The sequence below is a fragment of a genome, unplaced genomic scaffold (assembly GCF_019419815.1).
Source record: "Pyrus x bretschneideri cultivar Hongxiangsu unplaced genomic scaffold, Pyrus_bretschneideri_v1 Contig67, whole genome shotgun sequence".
NCBI lineage: Eukaryota > Viridiplantae > Streptophyta > Magnoliopsida > Rosales > Rosaceae > Pyrus > Pyrus x bretschneideri.
Genome location: NW_025999806.1, coordinates 909845 through 933283, shown reverse-complemented (window position 1 = coordinate 933283; position 23439 = coordinate 909845). Strand labels below are relative to the sequence as shown.

The 23439-nt window shown below is 36.2% G+C and overlaps 1 protein-coding gene and 1 long non-coding RNA gene across 12 annotated transcripts; one reads left to right on the top strand and one right to left on the bottom strand.

Moving 5' to 3' along the window:
- Nucleotides 1-8863: 8863 nt before the first annotated feature.
- On the top strand, nt 8864-16541 carry LOC103928994 (protein IQ-DOMAIN 5). Of its 10 annotated transcripts, XR_007254129.1 has the most exons (9): nt 8864-9122; nt 10493-10604; nt 10816-11058; nt 12095-12322; nt 13293-13406; nt 14466-14955; nt 15842-16042; nt 16146-16207; nt 16301-16541. XR_007254129.1 is itself a non-coding variant. In XM_048573366.1 (8 exons), the coding sequence occupies exons 2-7, from the start codon at nt 10527-10529 to the stop codon at nt 15994-15996; spliced, it is 1308 nt and encodes a 435-aa protein (XP_048429323.1). In that variant the 5' UTR covers nt 8864-9122; nt 10493-10526; the 3' UTR covers nt 15997-16042; nt 16146-16541. The 10 variants fall into 10 exon arrangements, 8 of the variants coding, with proteins under 8 accessions (XP_048429323.1, XP_009336411.2, XP_009336410.2 ...); XM_048573366.1 differs by having other exon boundaries at nt 16146-16541; XM_009338136.3 differs by adding an exon at nt 10347-10385 and having other exon boundaries at nt 15842-16541.
- LOC108865682 lies at nt 16473-22157 on the bottom strand. 2 transcript variants are annotated; one of them, XR_007254132.1, is made up of 7 exons: nt 21924-22157; nt 21584-21644; nt 21274-21495; nt 21025-21137; nt 19464-20612; nt 18194-19357; nt 16473-17917 (listed from the first exon to the last, which is right to left on the bottom strand). It is a non-coding gene; the product is annotated as an uncharacterized LOC108865682 (long non-coding RNA). The 2 variants fall into 2 exon arrangements; XR_007254131.1 differs by lacking the exon at nt 16473-17917 and having other exon boundaries at nt 18943-19357; nt 19464-19530; nt 20508-20612; nt 21924-22111.
- Nucleotides 22158-23439: the final 1282 nt, after the last annotated feature.

Genomic DNA, 23439 nt, shown 5'->3' with positions numbered 1-23439 from the left:
TATAAGTAATTGTTAAATTGAGAACAAGAAGCAAGCATGGTGCTAGCAGTTCATCGCGTGGGTACATTATGCAGGTGAGGCAAAGGAAGAAAAACTGAAAAATCCTTGGAGGAAGCATTTTTTTTTCTTTCTTTTCGGTGAAGGGAAGATGAGACCTAGTTAAGGTTAGAGAGTCGTGCTAATAACGTGTTATAAAGAGGCAAAAGTTAGAGAGATAACCTTTGTTAAGGACACGAGTGAAGCAGGTGCAAAATATCACACTATAACTATAACACAAAAGGATGGCAGACAAAGAGAATGAGGGATACTGATATTATTTCTTTGATTCTTTCTTTCGCATTGTGTTTTGATAGCACACTGAGTATTCTATTTATAGAGCAACTCCCGTAATAACAATCATCCAAATGCAAAAATGACACTTTTGAAAGTATCAAATACTATTCCTAAGTCTTTATTCCTTTGAGTGGGCATTCACCCACTAATTCTACAACAATTATGTTTATTTCTTTTAGTTTTAAAATTTGTTTTTTGCATTTTTTGTGATTTTTAAATAATTTTTCTAACTTTTTTTTTTCCAAATGACATAGACAGACTATTGGATTACAATTTTTTACAATCCAACATTCCAGGTTGTGCCACATGGGCTCAATCCTTTTCCATATTTTTTTTTCTGAGTTAAAAAGGTAGATTAATGTGGACCGTCGAATCTAAGAATTCCAACGGCTCATGCTTGAACAAAAACTGAGTGCGCTTGAGTGCCAGTCTCACTGACACTTTGGTAAGCTCACTCTCCCCAATAGCGGAGCTAGGAATTATTTGGTGGGTGGGCTAAACTAAAATTATTACTAGGATATCAAATGGTTAAATTTTTTTGTTACTTACATAAAGTTACACAATAAAAAGCCTGAAAGTAATAAATTTAACTATGAATAAAGCAAGTTTCAACTAAATTTAACAAAGAAAACATTTGAAGTTGCAATTTATAGTAGAAAGAAAATAAATCATCAATCTTGTCATAACAACTTAACAAATAAAAGAAAAAGTACTTATTCAAGTTGCGCCCTTCGATCCTTAATGGAATTGAAATCCTTTGTTATTTCTTCTGAATCAATCTTTTCGGCAAGCTCTTTTTCAATGTACACAACCATTGAATCTGCTGGAAATTCTCTCGCCATCTTGTTGTGAAGTCTTGTTTTAATAATACAAGTTTATATAATAAATTATATTTCTAAGAAATCTATCAGACTATCAGAAAAAATATATTAAACTTGAAATTGAATTTTTAAAGTACGATTGTACGAACTCTTAAAATTAAAGCAATAAACAAATAAAATCATCAAGATATAAAAATAAATTGGTCAAAAACTTACCTATTGATGAGAAAAATCAATAAACTTTCTCACTTGTATGCTTGGTTTCTGTGAACTACAGACGAGACAGGACGAAGGCTTTTTGAACTGAAAAGTGAAATAGGGTTACCGTTGTACCCCAAAAGTCAAAAAAAAAATAATAAACTACTCCTAGGAAATCTAAAATAATAAAATATTAAATCTACTTTTTAAAACCGATGACTACTTCTAGGAAACCTAAACTAATCACTATAGACTACTCCCTATAAACTAATCAAATAAATAGACTTAGTGGGACGTGTGTGTCGTGTGTACAATTTGAAATATAATAATAAAAAATTTTGATATTGATTAAAGTCAATCATTTATTTAATATTTATTAACTCTTACTTTTTCTAAAAGTAATCATATTTTTCAGAACTTTTACTTGTTGGGTGGGCTATAACAATTAAAAATAATATAATAGTCTAAATTATCAGTATTTTTAACCTTAAACAACTAAAACTCTCCCTATGCTATAGCCCACCTTAGCCTTGTTACTGCCTTCGCCGTTGACTCTCCCCACTCGTGCATGAAGCCCATGCGCCTAATTGAAAAAGAAATTAGAACGTTGTTAACACCATGATCCACTCAGGCAGACATGCGGACGATAATGGCCCAATTGCTTGGTCTTGGGGGTTGCGCCCATTGAATAGCCTCACTAATTTGGGTTCACTGGAGCACTTTTTGTTATGGTAAGGGGATTGAATTACTCAATTGCATGGGGATTGGAAGGAGTGGAGTTGCTTTAAGAGTAACTTTACCCCTTTTAGGAGGGCAAGGGCAAGGGCAATGAAATTGTACTTACTATTTACTTTTGTGCAAGTTCACCTGTTAAGGAAGAAGAATGGCAAGGGTGATTACTATTTATAAAAAAAATATGCTTTGTAAGTTTGTTCCATGAAAATAAAATTATTGTCTAGTTTCAATAATTTGGGAAGTCAAAACTAAATACAGGAGATTGTTGTAAAAATAAATATTGAGTTGTGGTGTGGGGAATGAATAAGATGGTTGGGTATTTATAGAAAAAAAATTGAGATTTTTAGGTAATTTTAGGATTTTAGTTTTATTTTTTATGTTTGGATAAATCTTGGTTGTTGATTTCCAAAAAATCAAATGCGCCAGATTGTGCCATGTGGCACACCATCGTTTTTTTCAATTTTTAGATTGTAGAAAATGGAGTCGTTGGCTTGGTGGTGCGAACGTGGGCGAGGGCCAAACATTCTGCTACATGACATCATAATCATGTCATCCCTCATTAGTGAGCTCAAGCCCAAGCATTTCTTGCAAGGGCAGCTAAAAGGGCACAAGCCCTTGGCCTAATTGCCTTCCATTTTTTCACTGGTGGACCAACTTTTTTGGGCACAAAAGCAAAACCCAAGTGCCCTATCAATTGCGCAACTGGTAGATGATAAGATTTTTACCACCTGCAAAAGTAGAGATAAAAAAAACTTTAAAATACTTGCAAGAGTACAAGGTAGTTGTAGTATAACAACTCAAGTAAGGCCGTTCTCCATAAGAATTATTAAAAATAATTTATGTTTAAAACTAATTCTTAAAAGTTTCAAAAAGAATGATTTTATGACTTAAAATAATGAAAACGAATTTAATAAAAACAATTTAAAAGATTCGGAAAAAGGAAAATAACTAAAAGAAAACGGTTTGAAAATCATTTTAAAAGACACTAGGGTTCCATCGTCACCTTAACAATCTTTATGTAGTTCTCCCGATCACCTATGAGTTATGAATTACCATACATATTTTGAAGGTTAGGTTTTCCTAAAGTATGCTCTACTTGAACCTTCATGGAACAACCCGAAATTTATTCGGAACCGATTCTTAGCAATAGGCCAAAAATAAAGTCATGGTTAATCAATAATCTATTAACCACAATAAATTTAATTCGGTCATTTTATGACTACATCTAACTTTCTTGTTAGACTGCCTACATACCCTCAAATGGGATTAAGCCATTCGTAGTTCGCTGTCAAATTTAAACCGCGTACTAAAAATATTTAAGTGGCTAATAAAAATAAAACTACATCCACACGATTGAATCACATCAAACGAAAATCAAATATTAACTTAGAATATCGAAATTAGCTAAAAAGACAAAATCAACCTTTTGGACACGCAACGCCCCAGACGGCGGTTTCTGACGAACGAAAACCACGAATTCCTACCAACTCCGGAATTTACCAAATTTTACAGACATGTAGAGCTTAACGAGGGAAAATGTTTTCATACCTGGCCGAAGTCCAATTCGGCCGAGTAACACGTAAAATTGGCCTCGATCTGTCAGAAACCCTAGAGTGAGTGTTCTTCAATTCGTCAAATTCACAGCTTCGCCGCCCCCAAACTTGTTTGGGCTTTGTTCCCGGGTTCAAGAGGAGTTGAAAATTGGTGGTGGTCGACAGTGAAGCTTACAGAAACGGCAGAATTGCGATGTACACCCACGAAGGCCGTCGGTGTGCTTTTACCAAAACCAAGGCCAAATCCCTTTGGGTTTTTAGTGGAAATAGAAGAAAAAGGGACAATATGATGATTGGGGGTGGTGGATCAACTCAATTCGTTGGAAATTCGACGAAAAACTGTCAAAGATTGCCCAGAAATCTGGGTCTGCAGTAGGGTACATGAGTCAGGAAACGAGTCTGCCGGATTTGGACCGTTTCTCTTTCTTCTACCGTTGCAGCCCCTTTCCTTTCTCTTATTTCTCTATCCCCCCCCCCCCCCCAATTGGCCAATTTCCCTCACATTTTTCTCATTTTCTTCTCTTCCCTAATCACAACCACACACATGGCCTATCTTTCACGAGAAGGTTCTCCAGCTTTCCAGGAGCCTTCCAGATATAAGGTTTAACTACCATTCTACCCCTGCATTTAACCGTTAATTTCTCATTCGTTAAAACTCTATTTCATGAACAATTTTCTCCTACACGCTTGTAGGATAGACCTTTATCCAAATATGCTAAGAAATACAGCGAAACATATAAGGATAAAATACGTCCTTGTATAATTTTGTTTAGCCAACTAGGCGAATTTCCATCTTTGCACTTATCGAACAAATATACTTTGTAAATATAAATGCGTCGTAACTCCAAATACGACTATAAAATACGTAATCACAAAATCTAGGAACGAGATTTCTTATTTTTCCCCATTTAAATTTCATAACTAAATCACATATTTAAATATAATCAAGGTATTACACTCCAAGCTAGTACATATATCAAACATGCAATCTATACGGACATTCAGATCAAATGTGAACATGAAAGACTCGTTAAGCTTTATGGAAACCCTTTGAAAACCCATGCAACCCTTATAATGTGGTACTCGCTCTAAGTGAACTTACAATTATTAACCACAAGAAACCATAGCCAATTTCAGGGAACCTTCCGACCAAAATTGCATTAAATTACTTTTCTAAATATCCTCATGGTGGCCAATCATCAAGACAAGTCTAGTTTCAAGCACAGTAATTAATAATTCAAAACATGCATGCATAATATCATAAATAATTGAAAAGAAACTACATATTCCTGCTAAAGTTCATGGCCTTGCCCTAGCAAAAGAAAGTTAGTTATGCATAATCATAATTAAAAACAAAGAAAATATTATTAAGAAGAAAATGATAGTAAACACCTTGTATGAAAAACTCTGAAGTCTGCCAGAGCCTTCGACAATCCTCTAAAAGTTGTGTAGAGAATTCCCTAGGGCCGAAATCTTTATTTATACTACTATAATATTAAAACCCTTCCTAGAAAAAGTCTTTCTAAAAACTAGGAAATAAAGTAAATTAAGGGAAACTAGGAAACAATCTCCTAGTCAAGCATGGAGAAACTTGCCAGCTCATAAATCTGCCACATTCAAGGTCTAAAACAAGCCCAAGATACCTCTTTTTAAAGCTTGAGTTGTCTTGAACATATTTGTAGAATGGCACATCGCCAAAAGGCACCATCTAGGATGCCAAAATGCCCAAATAAGTCCCAAGCGTCACTTTGACAGCTTCACACGCTGATCCTTTATTTCTTCTCCATAAGTTAATTGGTTAGTAGAAAATTTTGAAACTTTGATACAAACAAGTTGAGAGACTCACGAACACCGTTCAGTTGGAATCACTCCAAATTCATCCGTTTGTCACTTTTTGCTCAAGAGGAAGTCGCATGTCCTACATTTAAAATATAATTCAGAGTGTCAAAATTTCATCAAAATAATTATCAAAACATACTAAGAATAGAGTAAAATACATGATACGAAATCAACTCATCAGTGGATTTGCTTTGATGTTATACCGTTTTCGCTTCTTCTTGCCCAAAAAATTCTTATGTGCTCTGAAGAACTTTATACTCTAAGGTTTCATTTGATTAGGACAATTTATTTTGATAAAACAATTCATTATTTTATTTAGTCATGATTTTATATTACATTGTTGGGTTTCATGTGTTTTGTGTGAGTTTAGTAGAAAAGATAATTTAGGAGCAAAACATGAACTTTATGGTAAAAATATGAGAAAATTGAAGAAATTTTGAAGGGGTCGCATGATTTGTGTTGGACTAGTACAAGCATTGGATGATTTGTGTAATTGAAAGTGGGCCCAATGAAGATGGAAGGTGCGGTGGCCCAAGTTACTAGAAGCGGATGATCTTTTTCCCAATAAGGATTGGGTTTACTTCCAAGCGGCGTGTAGTTTCAAGAAGAAAGGAAAATTTTGATTTTTCCTTGCTTTTTAAGGAAGTAGTAATTCCCAGTTCTAATTAGACAAAAGATGGTACAGAAAAAAAAATGACCTCTTAGCTTAACACACATACATACAGAGAAGGAGAGAGAAGTTGAGAGCAAGAAGGAATAAACTAGAGTTTGTAGATTTGTCATGGAGCTGAGGTAAAACTGTGGTTGTTTTTTTCTATGTTTCAAATTTTATCATGTTTTTATTTAAATTTAAAATGATCTAATTTATTTGCTAGGTCTAAGATCTAGCTTATCCATGAATACTCGAAGTTTACAATTATATTAATTTCTCATTATTAGTCAATTTTGAGTGTTCGTTACTGTTCTTAATGCTTGCAATTAATGGGCCACTAATTGTTTGATTAGAAGAATTAGATTGAGACTAGAAAGAGATACTGTTAGGGGACATTTCGGTTGAGGTGGGGTTGGGTTTTGAGAACGTCCTCTTGTTTCCCTTGGTTCGGTTTCATTCCAAGTCCAAAAATATCTCGAAAGAATTAGCATGTCTTAGAAAATATCTTGGTTATATCAATGACTATAAGATAACATGATTAAGCAAATAATGGCTTGCTCAAGTGAAGTAAGGTGTGGTGTGAAAGCTAGAAGTTTATCAGTTTAGCATGAGAAAGAGTGTTTGCGTGGCCACTGGATAATCTGGGTTTCCTAGGGTAGTAACAAAGCTTCTAATGGTTGGATGCTCAAAGGAAAGTTATGGAAAAACAACATGGTTGCAGGGGTGGTGCATTCTGAGGTTTGAGGTTGTTTGCACTAAGGGAGTGATTTCCCTAGTTTGGAGCAGTATAATCCTTAATCCTCATAACGTACTATCTCTTCTCCCTGGGTTGAGTTGTTAGATCCCCTTTTAATGGCTTCTGACCTTCCTTTTGTAGGTGAATGACTCATTTCTAGGATTCCTAACGAATCTCTAATTGTGGCTTGGTCTTCTTTCTTTTTTCTCCTAGCGCAACTACGACTTTTCCTCTTGGTATAAGGTAGACAGGCATTGTTGGTCTCGTGAAGCCTGCGCTAGACTTTCTTCCTTAGGCACTACTTTCCCGGGCTAGCCTTCGACATGCGTTACTTCTGGTAACACGTCTCTTGACTTTCGTGCGTTATTCTTCTGCGTGAACTAGGAAGAGAAAGTCAGCTTCTCTCTTCATTAAATGCATGCTCTGTTGGGCTTTCATGTGACTTTAAGGCTTATGGTTTGGTTCATTCCTAGCTAAGTTGGTTAGCTTGCTAGGTAAATAAGGAAACTAAGTATGCTCTCTCTCAAACTCACCCACGTGGACTTTAAAGGTTATGGGCTTGGATCTGGGCCCCTAAGCAGCCCAAAGTCTTCCATAATCTTGACTCTGCATCGGCCCGATAAACTTCCATAACCATCCACACCACAATTCGTTTGGCAAGCTTTAGGCATGTGACTTGGGCTTACTTTAGCATGATAAGGCTTGGTGTGACGTATATGCATGGATTTGCGTGGGCATGGCGTGATTTATATGAATGTCCAGTTTAATAATTGGAGGGTGGCATGATTGTAAATATTTCCCTTTCTCGATTTCGCACCTTTGCATGTGTTTAGGTTTAGCTTGGGGCCTTTTATGACGATAGGGCTTGCATGTGACATTTTGGGCCTCAACACAAACATATAGCTTCTTGTAACGAATGTCATGTCTTGAATGAGTGCCAGGAATGGACTAACATGATTCATATAGTTTGTTATTTTTTATTTTTATGGATTTTCCATAATGCATAATGAGTTCTTGATTTTCTAAATTTGTTGCTCGAAAGAAAATGGGTTGCTAGTTAGGAATGCTTTTGGTTAAGCCTTATAATTTAGGAAAACCAACTGTCGACATGGAAAATAATTAGGGTTAATAGGTTGTAGATTTCGCATGAGATTTGGTTAGATGAAGTCGGCATCCTAATATTTTATTTGTCTTGCATTATATTCATTCATCTTTCATATTTACTTATATTTAGTTTCTTACATGTTCAATTTTGTCAACACAATTCTTTTTTAGTTAACTTTTTAGTTGAATTTTGGTTACAATAGTAAATTTAGATTAAACTAATTCGTGTTGAAACGACACTCGACTTTTTATTATATTACTTGAGTGATATTGTACATTGCAATTATCACAACATAAGCTGACGGTGCAAACTCAGATCTACACATATCCAAAAACTCGCATGGAGATGGAAGGCAGGACACGATCTCTAATTTGTTAAAAATGAATAGAATTGTTATTAATATTGGTGATACAATTAAATAACATAAATATATTTTTGCAATGAGGGCGTTTGTGAACAATTTATATGAAATTATCACTCCTACTCCAATTTCAAATAATTTAGTAAACAACTTTAATATGAATCTAATTATGATTCCTCGTTCACCACTCTTCATTCTAATTATGAATTCGTAAACGATAATTAGGGAGCAAAATGCTTCCAAGTTTCACTTGGGTGAACTCTAACGTGCACAGGGGCAAAAAGGCCTACCTAATCGTTCACCACTCCCTATATACATATATATTTTCAATCAATAATTTTTTTTAAATTATAAATTAAATTAGATACCAACGAAATTCGAACTCAAACGGTCATGCAAAAATTCAACTCCTTTCCACTACATTACTGTTAAAGACCACTTGCGCTTTTCATTATATTTCTGTGGGTGGCATTCGTCCCGTGATTAACTCTGTCACACACACTATGGCTCATGCGTGACAAGGACCCAACCCTCTCAACGACGCCGTATCAAGAAAAAGTTGTAACAAGCCTTCCGGTGCACATTTAGCGACCGGTCCTCACTCCTGCCGTCCTTTCTTATCACAAACTGCAAAATTCGCTTATGAACGAAGCAGAAGCAAAAACTGAAGCTCCAAATTCCAAATTCCAAATTCCAAAGGTTGAATTCGAGTGAGCAGATATTGAAAAGGATAGAGGGGAAATTGACTGAGGGTTTGACTAGTTTGACCCCATTGATTGATGGATCAAGGTATCTCCAACTTTTCTCTGTACTTCACTCAGATTACTCTCTCCTTTTACAGCTCTCTCTCTGTTTGCTTGTGTCCGATTTTTCGCCTTCGAGTGAATTGAGTATGTTATGTTGGTGATCGGTGGATCCGCGTTTATTTGCCCAATTCTTTCTATTTTTGTTACTAGGGAATTTTTTTTCGAGGGTTCAGTCTGAATTGTTCGAAAGTTGCGAATTTCGGTCATTTGGAATGGAGGGGTTGAATTTGGGCTTAGTGGGGTGTTAAGTGAGTGTCGAGGATGGCTTTGGTTGATCGCAATTGAGGTTTGTAATTTTATCCAATTGGGTTGTTGTATTGTCAGTTGGTTTGGCAATAAGGATGCGAGTTTGATGAAATTGTTACATTTTGTTTTTGAACAAACAATATTATCTGCAGTTAGCTCACAATATGCTAGCAATAATGTGGTTCAAATTCGCGGACAATAATCAAACCTTAACACCTCTCACTTCCAAGTGAAAAGGAATACCACTAGACTGTAGTACTGAACAACTTCTACTACTTTACTTTACAAATACATGAATTTATAGATGCTTAAAAGCGCCCCCCCTCCCTCATTTAAGGCTCATACATGTAACAGATTTTAATCTAGCCCACTACAGTATAATTGCTGCCTTATATTCAATGTCCGTCAGCTGTGTTTTTTTCGGAAGAATTTCAAAAGCCAAATGAATTGCATCTTCTGATAATATTATTTCATGTCCTACATCACTGTGCGATCGGGGTACTGTATTACCAATCGTAAGCGTTTTTAGCCTCTCTGGTTTGACTTAAAACTCCCTTAAAGTCTTTTATCCATGTGGGACTTGATTGCTAAGCAATATTGTTTAGAAAGTTTGGATGCTTTTACAATAAGACTAATATTCGGCCTCTGAATCTTAGCTGTGGAAGTTACAGGGTCTGTTTCTATGGTGAATCTTTGTTTAGTTCTGTCAAGTTTTGCTATGAACTTATGAGGTAGTATTGCTTACATCTGGGCCTAAGGACAATTGACAATGGCCTATATGGTTGAGATTCTAGAATTTGTATGATTATTACTCGTGATAAAATATCGCTCTTGTTTTCCGGTTTGATTTGCATCATATGTGGGGTTACTTGGCTCTGCATATTTTGAAACTTCAGCTTCATGTTTATAATGCTTTCAAAGACATGAGGATGTTGCCTGAAAATTTGGGTTGGTGCACCAGTTTACGTAAGTGATTATTCTGGTAGCAGTGGTTCCTTAGGTGAGAGATCAAGAAGCATCCTTTTTGGAAATTAAGTAATATTATAATAATTAATAAGTCTTGTAGCTGCACGTACAACTTAACTGTCAAAAACTTTCCCTTAGCAGGTCTTCATTTGGTTGTGCTGAATTGACTGACGACATGGGAGTATCTGGAAAATGGATTAAGGCATTGTTAAAGAAATCAGAAAAGTCGCAATCTATTGAAAAAGATGACAATGTGGGTAGCATGACTTTCAATACCAATCTTATATATCTTCTTCCTATTTCTTTTCCTCTTCTTTCTTGTTCTTCATGCGATCACTTGCAAGGTTGGATAAACACTTCAATGACATTTTTTCTCCATCTTACTTGTTTTCTTATGGGATATTTTTACATTATCCAAACCTACCAGTCTGTCTGACTTATTTCCCTGTTTTCAATCATTGCAGAAAATAGCTGGTTACAAGTTTCGGCACAGGAGAAAGAATTCCATTGAGTTTGACACAAATAGGCTTAAATGTGAGTTTGATGCAGATGTTGCTCCACCAGTTGGAGATGCCAGTACTCAATTAAACCCAGATGCTGTGGATTCTTCTTCTGCCTCACTTCAAATGCACAATGCAGAAAGTGAGCAGAATGCGAGGGAAGAATGGGCTGCCACACGCATTCAAACAGCCTTTCGTGGCTTTCTGGTATTAAAATTTTCAATTCTATTTGCACTCATTGAGCACTGATAATGATGTTTGTATTGCTTACTTCAAGTATGACTTTTTTCAAATGAATTTATATCAAATTCTTCTTTCAAAAGTCTCATTTTACTCTAACAATTATATAACAGTATATGTTTTGTTTTTCTTTTCAAAAATTGGTACAGTAGTAAGTGTTAATTAATAGAAATAATGAAGGATTTGATGTGCGCACATGCTTACATTTATAGACAAAGGAAAAATGAAAGTAGAAGTTGGACTTGCATATCATAATATTACTGGAGTGATAAAATTCCAAAATTCCATATCTGTCATATTAGTTTCTGCAATCACATGGCTATCCTAAACTGCCCCGTAGAGTTTAACCACAATAAACTAAACAGTCCCTTAACTATAAAAATTGCTGAAGATACCACCCATTAGCATTGCAGTAACCACAAGAAAAGAAAAAGGTAATACTGCGTAACCTTCTAAATGAGCTCCAATAAAATTGCCAGCAATCTTGTGTTTGCATAATAAAGCCTATTTCTCAAGCATAGATCAAGATTCAGTTTGGCAGTTTATCAGGTTATTTTGTGACAAAATGAAATGTTGATTTGTATGCAACTACCAAGCCTTAAACTGAAAAAGTCAGGTCATCATTAAGCATGTAGAGATGGCTAATTGAATTTATAAACATTTTTCATTTTGTGGTTTGGCAAACATGCCATTTGTATTGGTTGACAAGTTTTTTTTTTTTTTTTTTCTGTGAAACAACCTAGGATGTATTTGTTTAGTCAGAGTTGGTGGCTTGAATAGTTGGACTGACATGTCGAAGAGAAAAAATGCAAATGTTTATTGTTTCAGAAAGCTTTTTGCATAAAGGGTTTGTTCTGCAATCTTCATTTAATCTACCACATCTTCAAAGTTTGTACTTTATTGACAGTGGCTGCATGTTGTGTTTGTCCATATAATTTGATTTATTGACCTTTTTTCATTTTTTTTGGTCATCAGATTATAATTTTTTGGTGATAAATATCAGGCTAGAAGAGCTCTTCGAGCTTTAAAAGGATTGGTGAGACTTCAAGCCCTTGTCAGAGGCCATGCTGTGAGAAAACAAGCGGCAATAACTCTTCGCTGTATGCAAGCTTTAGTTAGAGTTCAGGCTCGAGTGCGAGCAAGGCGCGTTCGCCTGGCATTGGAAGGTCAAACGGCTCAACAAAGGCTTCATGAACAACTTGCAAACGAGGCTCGTGTTCGAGAAATAGAAGTAAGCAAGTGTAGATACTGTGTCTACTTTAATTACAAAACAGTATACTGTGTGCAGATGGGAGTCATTATTTTCATGTTTAAATTTTTTCGTTTGAAGTTCTATTAGGGATTACTGTGGTTTTCTCTTATAGAGTTTAGTTGCTTATGCCTAAGGGTTCTTGTAGAATCTTTGTTTTGAAGTTTAGGATTTAGGGTTAAGCTCTCTCATTTTAGGTGGAGTTAAAACCTGGGAGTATAAATACTCAAAAAATTAGTAAAAGGCATCCCTGTAACTGTCTAAGGGGCTGGAAAAAGAGACAGCTATGGTTCAGAAACTAAACGCAATAGAAGCTGGAGGTGATTAGAGAATCTCAATGCATTTAGAGGGAAATAATGGGACAGGGCTAGGTTTTGCTTCTCTATGTGGGCATCCTTTTCAATCTTCAACTGACTTCATTGGTATACCTCTGTCCAATATTCATCTAGATAGGAGGGCAGTTTTTAGCTAACATTTTTTAGTAGTTCAGATTTGTCATGAAAATTGCAGCTATACTTTCTTTCTCTTTTTGTGATAGAGTCCTTTCTGTTGTAATGACTAATGTATTGATATCTTGTGTTCAATAAAAGTAACAAAAGAAAAAAAATAATAATAATAAGATCCAGGTAATATCCCAAAAATAGTTCTTTGCAAGTAAAGGTAGGGACAACACAAGGTAGGCTCAGCTTGATTAGGATTGTGAACAATCTGGCAGTCAGTGTTATTCTGTTTAATCTCGTAGTCTCTGTGGTTTGTTTAAGTGTGCCTTGTACACTTCGGGCTGGTTTGATAAATATTTCGTTTTAAGTTTTTAGTTTTTAGTGTTCACTTTTTGTACTTGGGATCAATGTTTTAAAAGGCGAAGGTGTAGGCAAGTGGAGAAGGGTGGTGTGACAGTGTAGGATCAGGCTCACGAAGTTGACAGCTTCTTCTTGCTTTGACTCTGGTGCAGGAAGGGTGGTGTGACAGTGTAGGATCTGTTCATGAAATTCAAGCCAAGTTGTTGAAGAGGCAGGAGGCTGCTGCTAAGCGTGAGAGAGCCATGGCATATGCTCTTGCTCATCAGGTGACACATGATAACCGCTCTGTTGATTTCCTTGTAGCAGCATATTTGTCTTTTTATTTTGTCTTTGAATTTATGTATGGATTGCATTGAACGGAAGATTGAAAGGAAAGACACGACGTGAAAGGAGGAGCATAAATGTTGAAACATAACCATCTGGAGTGGGAAAGTAGTGACTTCAGTTTAGGATTCTCAGCTTTAATATGATATTTAGCTAGTATAATAAATATAACAAATAATGTTTTACTAGGTCTTTTGTTTCAAACAGAAGTTTCAACCAATATAATTTGTTTGAAGTTGGGCCATCTACTTCTAGAAATCATCATTAAGCAAAACTGAATTTGATTATATAATTAGATCAGTGTGTTTTATGGTGATTTCCGAATCCTCAATTTGATTGCAATTAAATTGAAGTTTACTTTAGCCATCAAACAAATTGTTAAGACACTTACCTACGAATTTGTTTTGGAGGCAGACAGAGATAACAAATAGAATTCTTTTAAAATAAGTTCGCTGGTTGAGGTAAACATGTTCCTTTCTTGTATGATGGACAAGGCTTGTCACATACTTTACCACTGATTCTTATTAACATAAAATGAGTAGCCACGTAGTACTACGGTCTAGTGGTATTCCTCTTCATTTGTAAGTGAATGGTCTTAGGTTCGATTCTCGCCAAAGGCGAATTTGAACTACATTATTGCTAGCCCATTGTGAGGCTTAGCCCACTCCCCCACCCCCTTAGTGTAGATAATATCATTTGTTCAAAAAATTAAAAGGTTTGGAGTGCCAAAATAACAGCACCCTATTGAAATTGCAAGGGAAAACATAGATATCATAAAGTTTGTTGGACATTTCGATGTGAATGTGATTGATGTCTTTTTTCTTTTAAGTTGTGGAATTATAGTGTGTTTGTGTTACACACACATTATTCATCTCAGCTGCATCAATCTTTTATATTAACCTGCAGTGGGTCATTAGAAGTCTTTTTTCCTAGTTGGAAATTGTTAGAAGCATTTAGTTCACCCCCACAAACTTACACATAAGATTTTTGTTTTTGTGCAGTGGCAAGCTGGATCAAGGCAGCTGCCAGTTCCATCTGGGTTTGAACCAGATAAAAGCAGCTGGGGTTGGAACTGGTTAGAAAGATGGATGGCTGTCCGTCCCTGGGAGAACCGCTTTCTAGATATTAATCTTAGGGATGGAGTAATGGTACATGTGGATGAATCAGCTGATGATAAGAACAGCAGTATGCCCCAGTTAAAATCTGCTGGCAAGAAACCTTTTTCTTCAAATATTCAATCAAATATTTCAAGTCAAAAAGCCGGTCCGTGTCATTCTGATGGCTGTGATTCTTCACCTATTAAGTCGGCCGGAATGTTAGAGGCATCCAATACCCAATTTGAAAAGCAAAAGTCGAAGCCAAATTTGGATGATGCAGCTGAAGAAAGAAACTCCAAACCTGCTATTACTTCAAGATCCCATAGTAATCCAAAAGAGAGAGCCACAGAATCAGACAAACGGGCAAAGAAGCGGCTGTCTCTGCCAAATAGCAGTGAGTCTCTCTCTCTCTCCCTCCCTCCCTCTATATATATTGTATGAGCTCATCTTTGTGAATTAGCAGCATATCCAGGCTTTATCTTAATGTGTTTTTTTTTTTTTTTTTTTTTTTTATTTTTTATCTCAATTTATAAAGCTCCCCGGAAAACAAAAAGCCTTCAGATAGCCATATCTGTTTCTAGAATACGCAGGTGGCGTATGCTTGATGTCATTTCCCCAAGAGACTAAATGCTGCATCGTAATGTAATCTCTTTAGTACAAGGATCCAATGAACTAAGTAACTAAACTACATGTTCTTTAATATGATTATACAAGTGTAAACCCTAGTGGCTGCTGGAGTAAATACAGCATTATTACAAACCCTAATGGAACTGCAATAAGTATACAAACCTGAACTTGCAGCCATGATTCTCTCGGTTGTGATGTCTTCCCTTCTCTTGTACACACTGCAAAATGCTCAGGATTTTCGATGGGGCAATCACTCGTAGATGAACATCAGTTGTGTACCAAGAAGAGGGACCAATCCACTCCTTTAATGTTGGTAACTGCCTCATCCCATCAACATGGCAGTTACCATCAGTTTCTTAATTCAACCAACTGCCTTATGGCTTATTTGACATGTAGTTTACGTCATTTTCCCTCCAATATGTTTGAAGTTTGTCCGGATACAAACCCTAATAAGTTCACGTTTATGTATAGCTCATTTCTAAGATTGTTTGCAATCCAAGTCTTGATGGACTTACATGAATCCAAATCTGACGAATTCACATGAATTCCAACACGTAAATAAGCAATGCACTATGATGTTTATTCCTACCTTTTAGGAAACCACCTATATTTGTGCAGCTAAATATTTTTCATTTTCAATTTGGGTTGGTCAGGAGGAAGTAATGTCACCCAAACTTCCAGAGATCCTATTAGATCCAATGTCAAAGGGACGCCAAGTTCTCAGAAACCCATCAAGGCTAGATCAAAACCCAGTGGAAGAGGGGATTCAAACCATACAAAGTCAGTCTCGCAAACCGTTGATACGTAACTCAAAGGCTCCATGGAAAATAAGGTTCTTTGCATTCCCTGTTGAGGTGCTTGCTTTTATAAATCTGTACATATTGAGCTACGTTGGGAGGCTGCAACCGCTTCGTTTTGTTATTGTCATACCATTTTAAAGTGGCTTCCGTGCAGCAGATTCAAGAATGGATCAATTGGTGGTATTGGAAGGAATAAGAGTAGCAGGATCAATGAATCAGGTTTGTTTAGTGTCGTTAATTATGTTAGCGTGAGTTTATTATTTCATTGTACAATTTTTGTAGTTGCCTTCAATGTTATCATCTTTGGCTCAGGTGCTAAGATCTGTACAATATGGTTTTGCGAATAATGTGGGTATCGGGGTGAATATCATAAAAGTGGACTAACCATAGATCTGCATATGTTTGGTAGATAGAACAGTCTGGGAATTGGTTTACTGAAACTTCGGCGGATATCATGTACATCATTTTGTTGTTTTTTTTTTTAAATTTTTATGTGAATGTTGATTGTTGAATACCTTATCATTTTGGCTTTTAACATGCCATTTTTGGTCGATTTTCGGAATGGGGTTTGAAACTTTCCAAATAAATGTTACTTGCTGACATGAGAAACTGTAATTTACCTCTTTAGTGTATATTGGAGTAATTTACCAATTTGTAATATAATTTTGGGTGTACTTATTTTTCTTTAGTATAAAAATGTGGTGGGAATCAATCACTGAGGAGATATGGAAGAAGAATATGAATTGTTTGTTTGTTTGACATAAGCTGGTGTTTTAAAATGACTAACAAAACAAGTCCTTGGGGCTTGTACTTGCTGCCCTGTTGGTGAGGAGAGATTCTTTCTTGTAACTGAGGTTTAGTCTCAGTGGCGTCGTTTGTCCAACTGATGTTTGTTGCGTGTTTAGAAAGAGAATCGTCCATCTAATAAACGTTTCTCACGTGATGACTTAAACCGTGTTGACTTAAACCATCTCTAGCACAAGTGCTAAAAACCTAAAACTTAGTTATAGTAACAAAAAATCATAAGAGTTATCCAATGATATACAAAAAAATCGTAAGAGTTATCCGATGATAATGTTAGCTTGTGATTTAACGAATGAGATCTAAACAAAATTAATTTCTTCATATAAAAAATTCAACATTTTTCTTCCCACTTATAAATTTCTTCAAGATGACCCCAAAAGTAGCTCAAAGAGATTTGAATTGGAAAAAAAATGATGAACTTTGTGTTTGGCCAAGAGTTAAGATCCGGAATTAAAGAGACTAAATGAGTTGCCAAATGAAAGCAAATTCCTAGTCATAATTTTTTACTCTGCCAGCCTTTGTGGTAAACACTTAAATTAAGAAAAAACATCAATTATCAAAACATTGCCTAAGGGAATATGTCACGCCCCGATCTCGAGATCAACACGTGGCAGCTAAAACTAACAGTACAATAATACATAGAGGTAACTGAGACTCATACATAATATACATATGATAATTAGCATAAATAAAATTACAACAAAAGGGAACAACCCTACTCTCGAGTGCACTGCGCACGCCAGCTGCACCCCTTAAAAACCTCTCTTATAACTGCTAACTGGTACCCTAGAAAATAATTCTACGCCGTGAGAATGGTGCACCGAGCAAATAAAAACTCCAGATAAGCTACAAAGTTTGTGTGAGTGACAATAATACAACATATGTGATTTAAAAACATTTAAGTTCGGCATTCCAGGACCTCTCATGGAACCGGATAACAAAGATACACAGAGTAGGGTTCCAGAACCTCTCATGGAACCGATAAAAACTATGCACATAGTTTCTGAACCTCTCAAGGAATCACTGTAGGATTCCAGAACCCCTCGTGGACTCCGACAAGATTTATGGTTCCAGAACCACCCATCAAATTGAACAGGAGTAGCGTTCCAGAACCACTCATGGAACCTACTGAAAGTCAAGCAAGAGTCCAGAAACCACTCATGGAATCAGATGGAAGGGTAACATATTAGGGACTTAATATCCACACATGAACCGAGAAAGTAAATATACAAGGTATACATCCTCTACTAGCCCACACACACACACATACGAATACTATTTCACAAAGCAGATCAATGATCGGGTAATAACCATTTGTAAATCCAAGCTATACACACAGTACATAACATGGGAGTTTTTCATATGCAAAATATTTATCACATAATATTAAAGTCAACTCACTTGTGCTCCGAGCAAAGCCTGCACCCATGTCATGTCACCGTCACTAAGCTCTTCCTCAATCAAATTGAAAATCTTAATTTCGTAAAGAAATAAATGTCACTATTAATCCTTGTATAGTAACCAACATATAGTCCTTTATTTTGAATTGCTAGGTTTCCGATGTTGGGCTAGGACCGGATCCCTTCCACCAAATTCACCCAATCAATCAATCTGAACCCTTGAAATTTGATCTAACGGCTACAAACAGGAGGCCCCTTTAAAAGTTATAATAACTTTAACTGTTGGATCAAATTTCAACAGTCCGGATTAGGCGATTGGGTGAATTTGGTAAAAGGGATCCAAAGAGGGATCCCTTTCCGTTAGGCTAAACATCGGTTTATCCCAAATTTTTAGAAAACTGCAAAATAAACAAAATAAATAAAGGGCCGGATATCACATCCTGTCCACCTTATAAAAAATTTGTGTGCAATAGCTTGCTATACTCAAAATACTCAAACTATAGATTGAAAATATAAGAAGATATCAAGCAAGAACGGCTACATGCAAGTGGTCCTCTATTACAGTGGTAGAGAACAGTGTTGCCCTTACACCATGGCGTAGGTTCGAACCTCATCAGCTTCCTAATCTAAAATCTAGTTTAACAATTCTATTGTTTGACCCAAAAAAAAAAAAAAAAAAAAAAAACAAGAGCAGGCTGCATACAGAGGATGTTATTCTATGGTGATCGAATTGCAATGATTCCTCTTTCATGCCTCCAAACTCAACTCAATTCTCCTTCTATATAATACTCATATAATCAAATAAAGTTGAAAATACTTGCACTAGAATCAAAACTGAAAATAGAAATGACCTTCGCACTTCCAATTTTTCTACCAACTTATTCTCGAAACTAACTGGTTCACTTCAAGGCTCAACTAACTAATGAAATTCTAGTTGCCTCGGCTTCAAAGGCACACAACTTCCAAATGAAAACACAGGAAAACAAGAAGATGATGAAAGAAAATTCTCGCTCTAGCCCAAGTAAGTCCAAATTTCAGGTCTCGACACAACTGATGCATGTATCAGCATCCGTTGAAATGCAAAGGTCCAAGAACCAGTGTTCGGATACCATCAAAAGTTGTCACACCCCGATCTCGAGATACGCCAAGGATCGACACGTAGCAGCTGAAAGTAGCATTACAACAATACATAGAGTCAATTGGGACTCATACATAATACACATTAGATGATCAGCGGCAACGAAATTACAACATAAGGGAACAAACCCTACTCTCGAGTGCACTGCACATGCCAGCTACACCCCTTGAAAACCTCTTCTAGAACCGCTACCTGTTACTCTGCAAAACAACCCCACGTCGTGGAAATGGCGCATTGAACAATGCAAAAACTCGAAAAGCTGTGAAACTCGTGTGAGCGACAATAATACAACAAGTGATTAAAAAAAACATTTTGGAATCTTTATATATATAAAATAATCCTCACTCATAAATCTTGATTGATCCACACAGGCATCCAATTGTCATTTCTTTCATATATAATAAAATCATAGGGCTAGAGCAACATCATCAAGCCCTGTTTTCTAGAACCTTTCATGGAACCAGACGACAAGGATACATGAAATAGGGTTCCAAAACCTCTCATTCAACTGAACAGAAGTAGTGTTCCAGAACCACTTATGGAACCTATTGAAAGTCAAGCAGGATTCTAGAACCACTCATGGAATCATAAAGAAAGGTAACATACTAGGGATTTAATATCCCCCCATGAAATGAGAAAAAGAAAAATACAAGGTATTGGTCCTCTATTAGCCCTCAGTTCGCAATCATTTCAAACATACATACATACATATATATATATATATCATTTCACAAAGCAGATTGATGATCGTGTCATAGTACACCGTCACTAAGATCTTCCTCAATCAAATTGAAAATCCTAATTTAATAAAGAAATAAATATGTTAATATATAATCCTTGTATAGTAACCAACATATAGTCCTTTACTATTTACTAACAACAATGTTTACATCTCTATTTACTTATATATGTACATTCATATTTACAATCCTATTTACACAAATATACTATTCAGAACTTCTAACTCTCTTCATTGAAACTTCAGAGGTTTTTTCCCCTTGCTTAGAAATTGGAATAAAACTGTAATTATTGAGGTGAGTTTTTTTAATTGCTTAAAAATTGGATACTTTCTTCAGTTAGTTTTCAAATAAATTTAATAAGAAATGTCAAAAACAAATATATGCTGATCTACAAATTTAAGTACGCCATGAAGAGAAAAATAATAATTACAACTTACACATGTTAAAGCAAACATATGAGGAGAAAGTAGACTCTTCAAATTGCTAATCTCACATTGTCCTCTAAGCTAACCACAATAAACTCTTTTACCACAATTCTTAGCCTGCACGTATGAATAAAGGTTAGAATTCACATCTTATGGTAAACAGAAATATACTCTCATTCTGCTAAATTGTGAACTGAGAAAAACAAATGCATAGATGTAGGAAAAGATTTATAAGATCTTAAAAAATGTTAAAAAAATGGGTAATCATCCTTTTATAAATGCTTTATTATACTCTGTACCTGACCAAACATTGCATCTATGTGTTAAAAAACATAAGGATAGAACTTGAAGTGTTCTTAAAACGCAAACCCAATTGCTTGATATTTTGAGGCTGCCAACTCATTAGTCATTGCAGCAAATTTGGAATTGAAACAAAGACATCTTTCGAACCGCAGATATCATGAATTCTCTATAATTGGTGCAAACTTCCCAATATAAATAATAAAGACAAATGCATAATCTTGAGTACCTTGTATGCAGTTCCAAAACCGCCTTGACCTATCTTATTACTCGGATGAAAATTATCCGTCGCGGTTCTTAATTCATTGTAGGAGAAAGCCTTGATATTTTCCAGCACATTCTCTATGCAACACACAAAACAATCAATCAATCACAATAACAATGATGATCCAGCAGAATCACATGAACAAAAAAACCACAGCACGGAGGTAAAAAAATAACAAAACCAGAAAGTGGGAACATTTAACCATGTCCGTACCATCAAGATCATGGCCAAATCATGGCCAAATCGACCAGAACCAGAACCAGATTTCCTTTTCCTCTCAGCAACCGAAGCACCAAAGCAGCTGCAACGCATATTAACTAGTCCACAATAATCAAATCCTACCTTCTGGGTTCTCTCAAATGTACAGAAAAACAGCTCCCTTTTATCAGAGAGCCCACCCTAATCAGATTTGGACCGACCCATGTTGCCAAAATCCTAAATTTCACAACCAAATAATCACAAAGATTTCCTCAAAACACCAAAAGTTCAAACTAATAAGATTTGAAAATTCGAAAAAACCCACCTCGTGGATTTGCAGATTACCAATCAAGTTTTGATGTCCTGATTCCCTTTAGCATCTGTTTCTGTCAGCAAACATGGAAAGCGAGAGAGAGCTTGAAATTCTCTGTTTAAAAAAAAAATATATATATATATATATACATATAAAGATGCTCTTTTATGGAGATTCTGAGACGACCCACGATAGTGGAGGTGCTGGGCGAGTTGATGATGTTCATAACCCCTCTGTGGATTGTTGTGATTGTTATTGGGGGTTTTGTTGGGTGGGCGTGGAAGCCCAAATGAGGGAGCTTGGTTGCGAGGATTTCAAGATTCCAAATGTAAGGAAGAGAGAAGAAATCTACCTTTTGGGGGCGTCTGAGTGGTGGCGGTGGGTGCTGGAATTGAGACAGAACTGAAGAGATTTTTGGTTCCGGGTTTTTGAGAGAGAGCTGGAGAGACCGAGATATCTGTACAGGAAGCAGTAGAAAGGCTTTCCGCGATGAACCAAGGGCAAAATCGCCACCCCACTATAAAATCACACCAAAATCAGAAAACACTGAAGAAAATGAGGGGTAAATCCGTCCACACACTATAGATCAACAATAACCTAAAAACTAAGTTTAAGTATATATAATTTTGAATCACTAGGTTTCAAAGTTAGGCTAAATATTGGTTTATCGAAAATTGTAAAATAAATAATAAATTTCAGGGCATGATGTCAAAGACCAAGACCAACTGCCATGTCACCAAGCCGTCTAAACGTCTTCCGTACCTGGAACCACAATAATTTTTTTCTTTTGGACAAATGTAAATTTATTACTAAACCAGAAAACTTATACATAGAGAGGCCCAATTACAACTTTAAGCTCAAAACATAGAGATGGACCCTAAAACCAAAATAAAATATAGCTCAAAGCAATATTTCGAGCCCAAACAGAAAACAAAGAAACCCTAACAGCTGCCACTAACGTCCTTCTATCACCACCACTGGAATACCAAACACCAAAGACCTTAAGGCCGTAGCCACAACATGAGATCTATAGAGGACGATTTTGTGGCATCCTGTGCGAGCCATCAACAAGCATTATCCTCTGACGATCAAAGAAAGGGACAAACGTGACCCATAAACTCACGAACCCGCCACCGCAGACATGAGGCTGAAGAAGGGCATTAGCAACAAATAAAGAGAAGAAAACAGAAAAAGCATTAGGGTCAAAAGTTTAAAAAAATCGAAAAGACCCTAATCTCCAACAAATAGAAGCATCCCACCTCTTGTTCTCTTGCTAGCCACCTCCATAGTTGTCTGCAATCCAAGGTGGGTCCATAAAACGCATTGCGTGCCCAAAAGAACCCAAAAATGGAAAACTTTCCCCAAGCAAAAATCAGATCTTAGATTTTCGCTACTGATTGAGACCTTAAAATTAAAATCCCAATTTGGATCCAACCTTGCAATATCTAATATTTGCTTTAAGGGAAATGGAGGGTGGTAGGGAAGGAAATGAAGAAGATGAACCATATGCAGAAAATTGAGGGGAGTATGGAAAGATGGGGTTGAAAGACATGAGAAGAAAATAAATAAATAAATAAAAAGAGAAGAGCTAGAGATGGATGCCAGATGCCTAAGTCGCCGACTCTCAAAATGGCAAACTAAAAGAAAGTAGACCAGATTTGAGGAGGGAAAAGGAAAAAGCTCTCGCAAAAGGAAAGAAAAGCTTTCTTGGAACCACAATAAACTACTCATAAGATTTAACTCAGTAAGCAACTAGAACCACAAGCATAAGAGTGGGATGGAAATATTGTTCGAATGATATAGCATCGCTAGCCTCTATCTGTTAATCAAGTTAGTATAATTTTTCATTTTTATTTGTTATAGTTTTC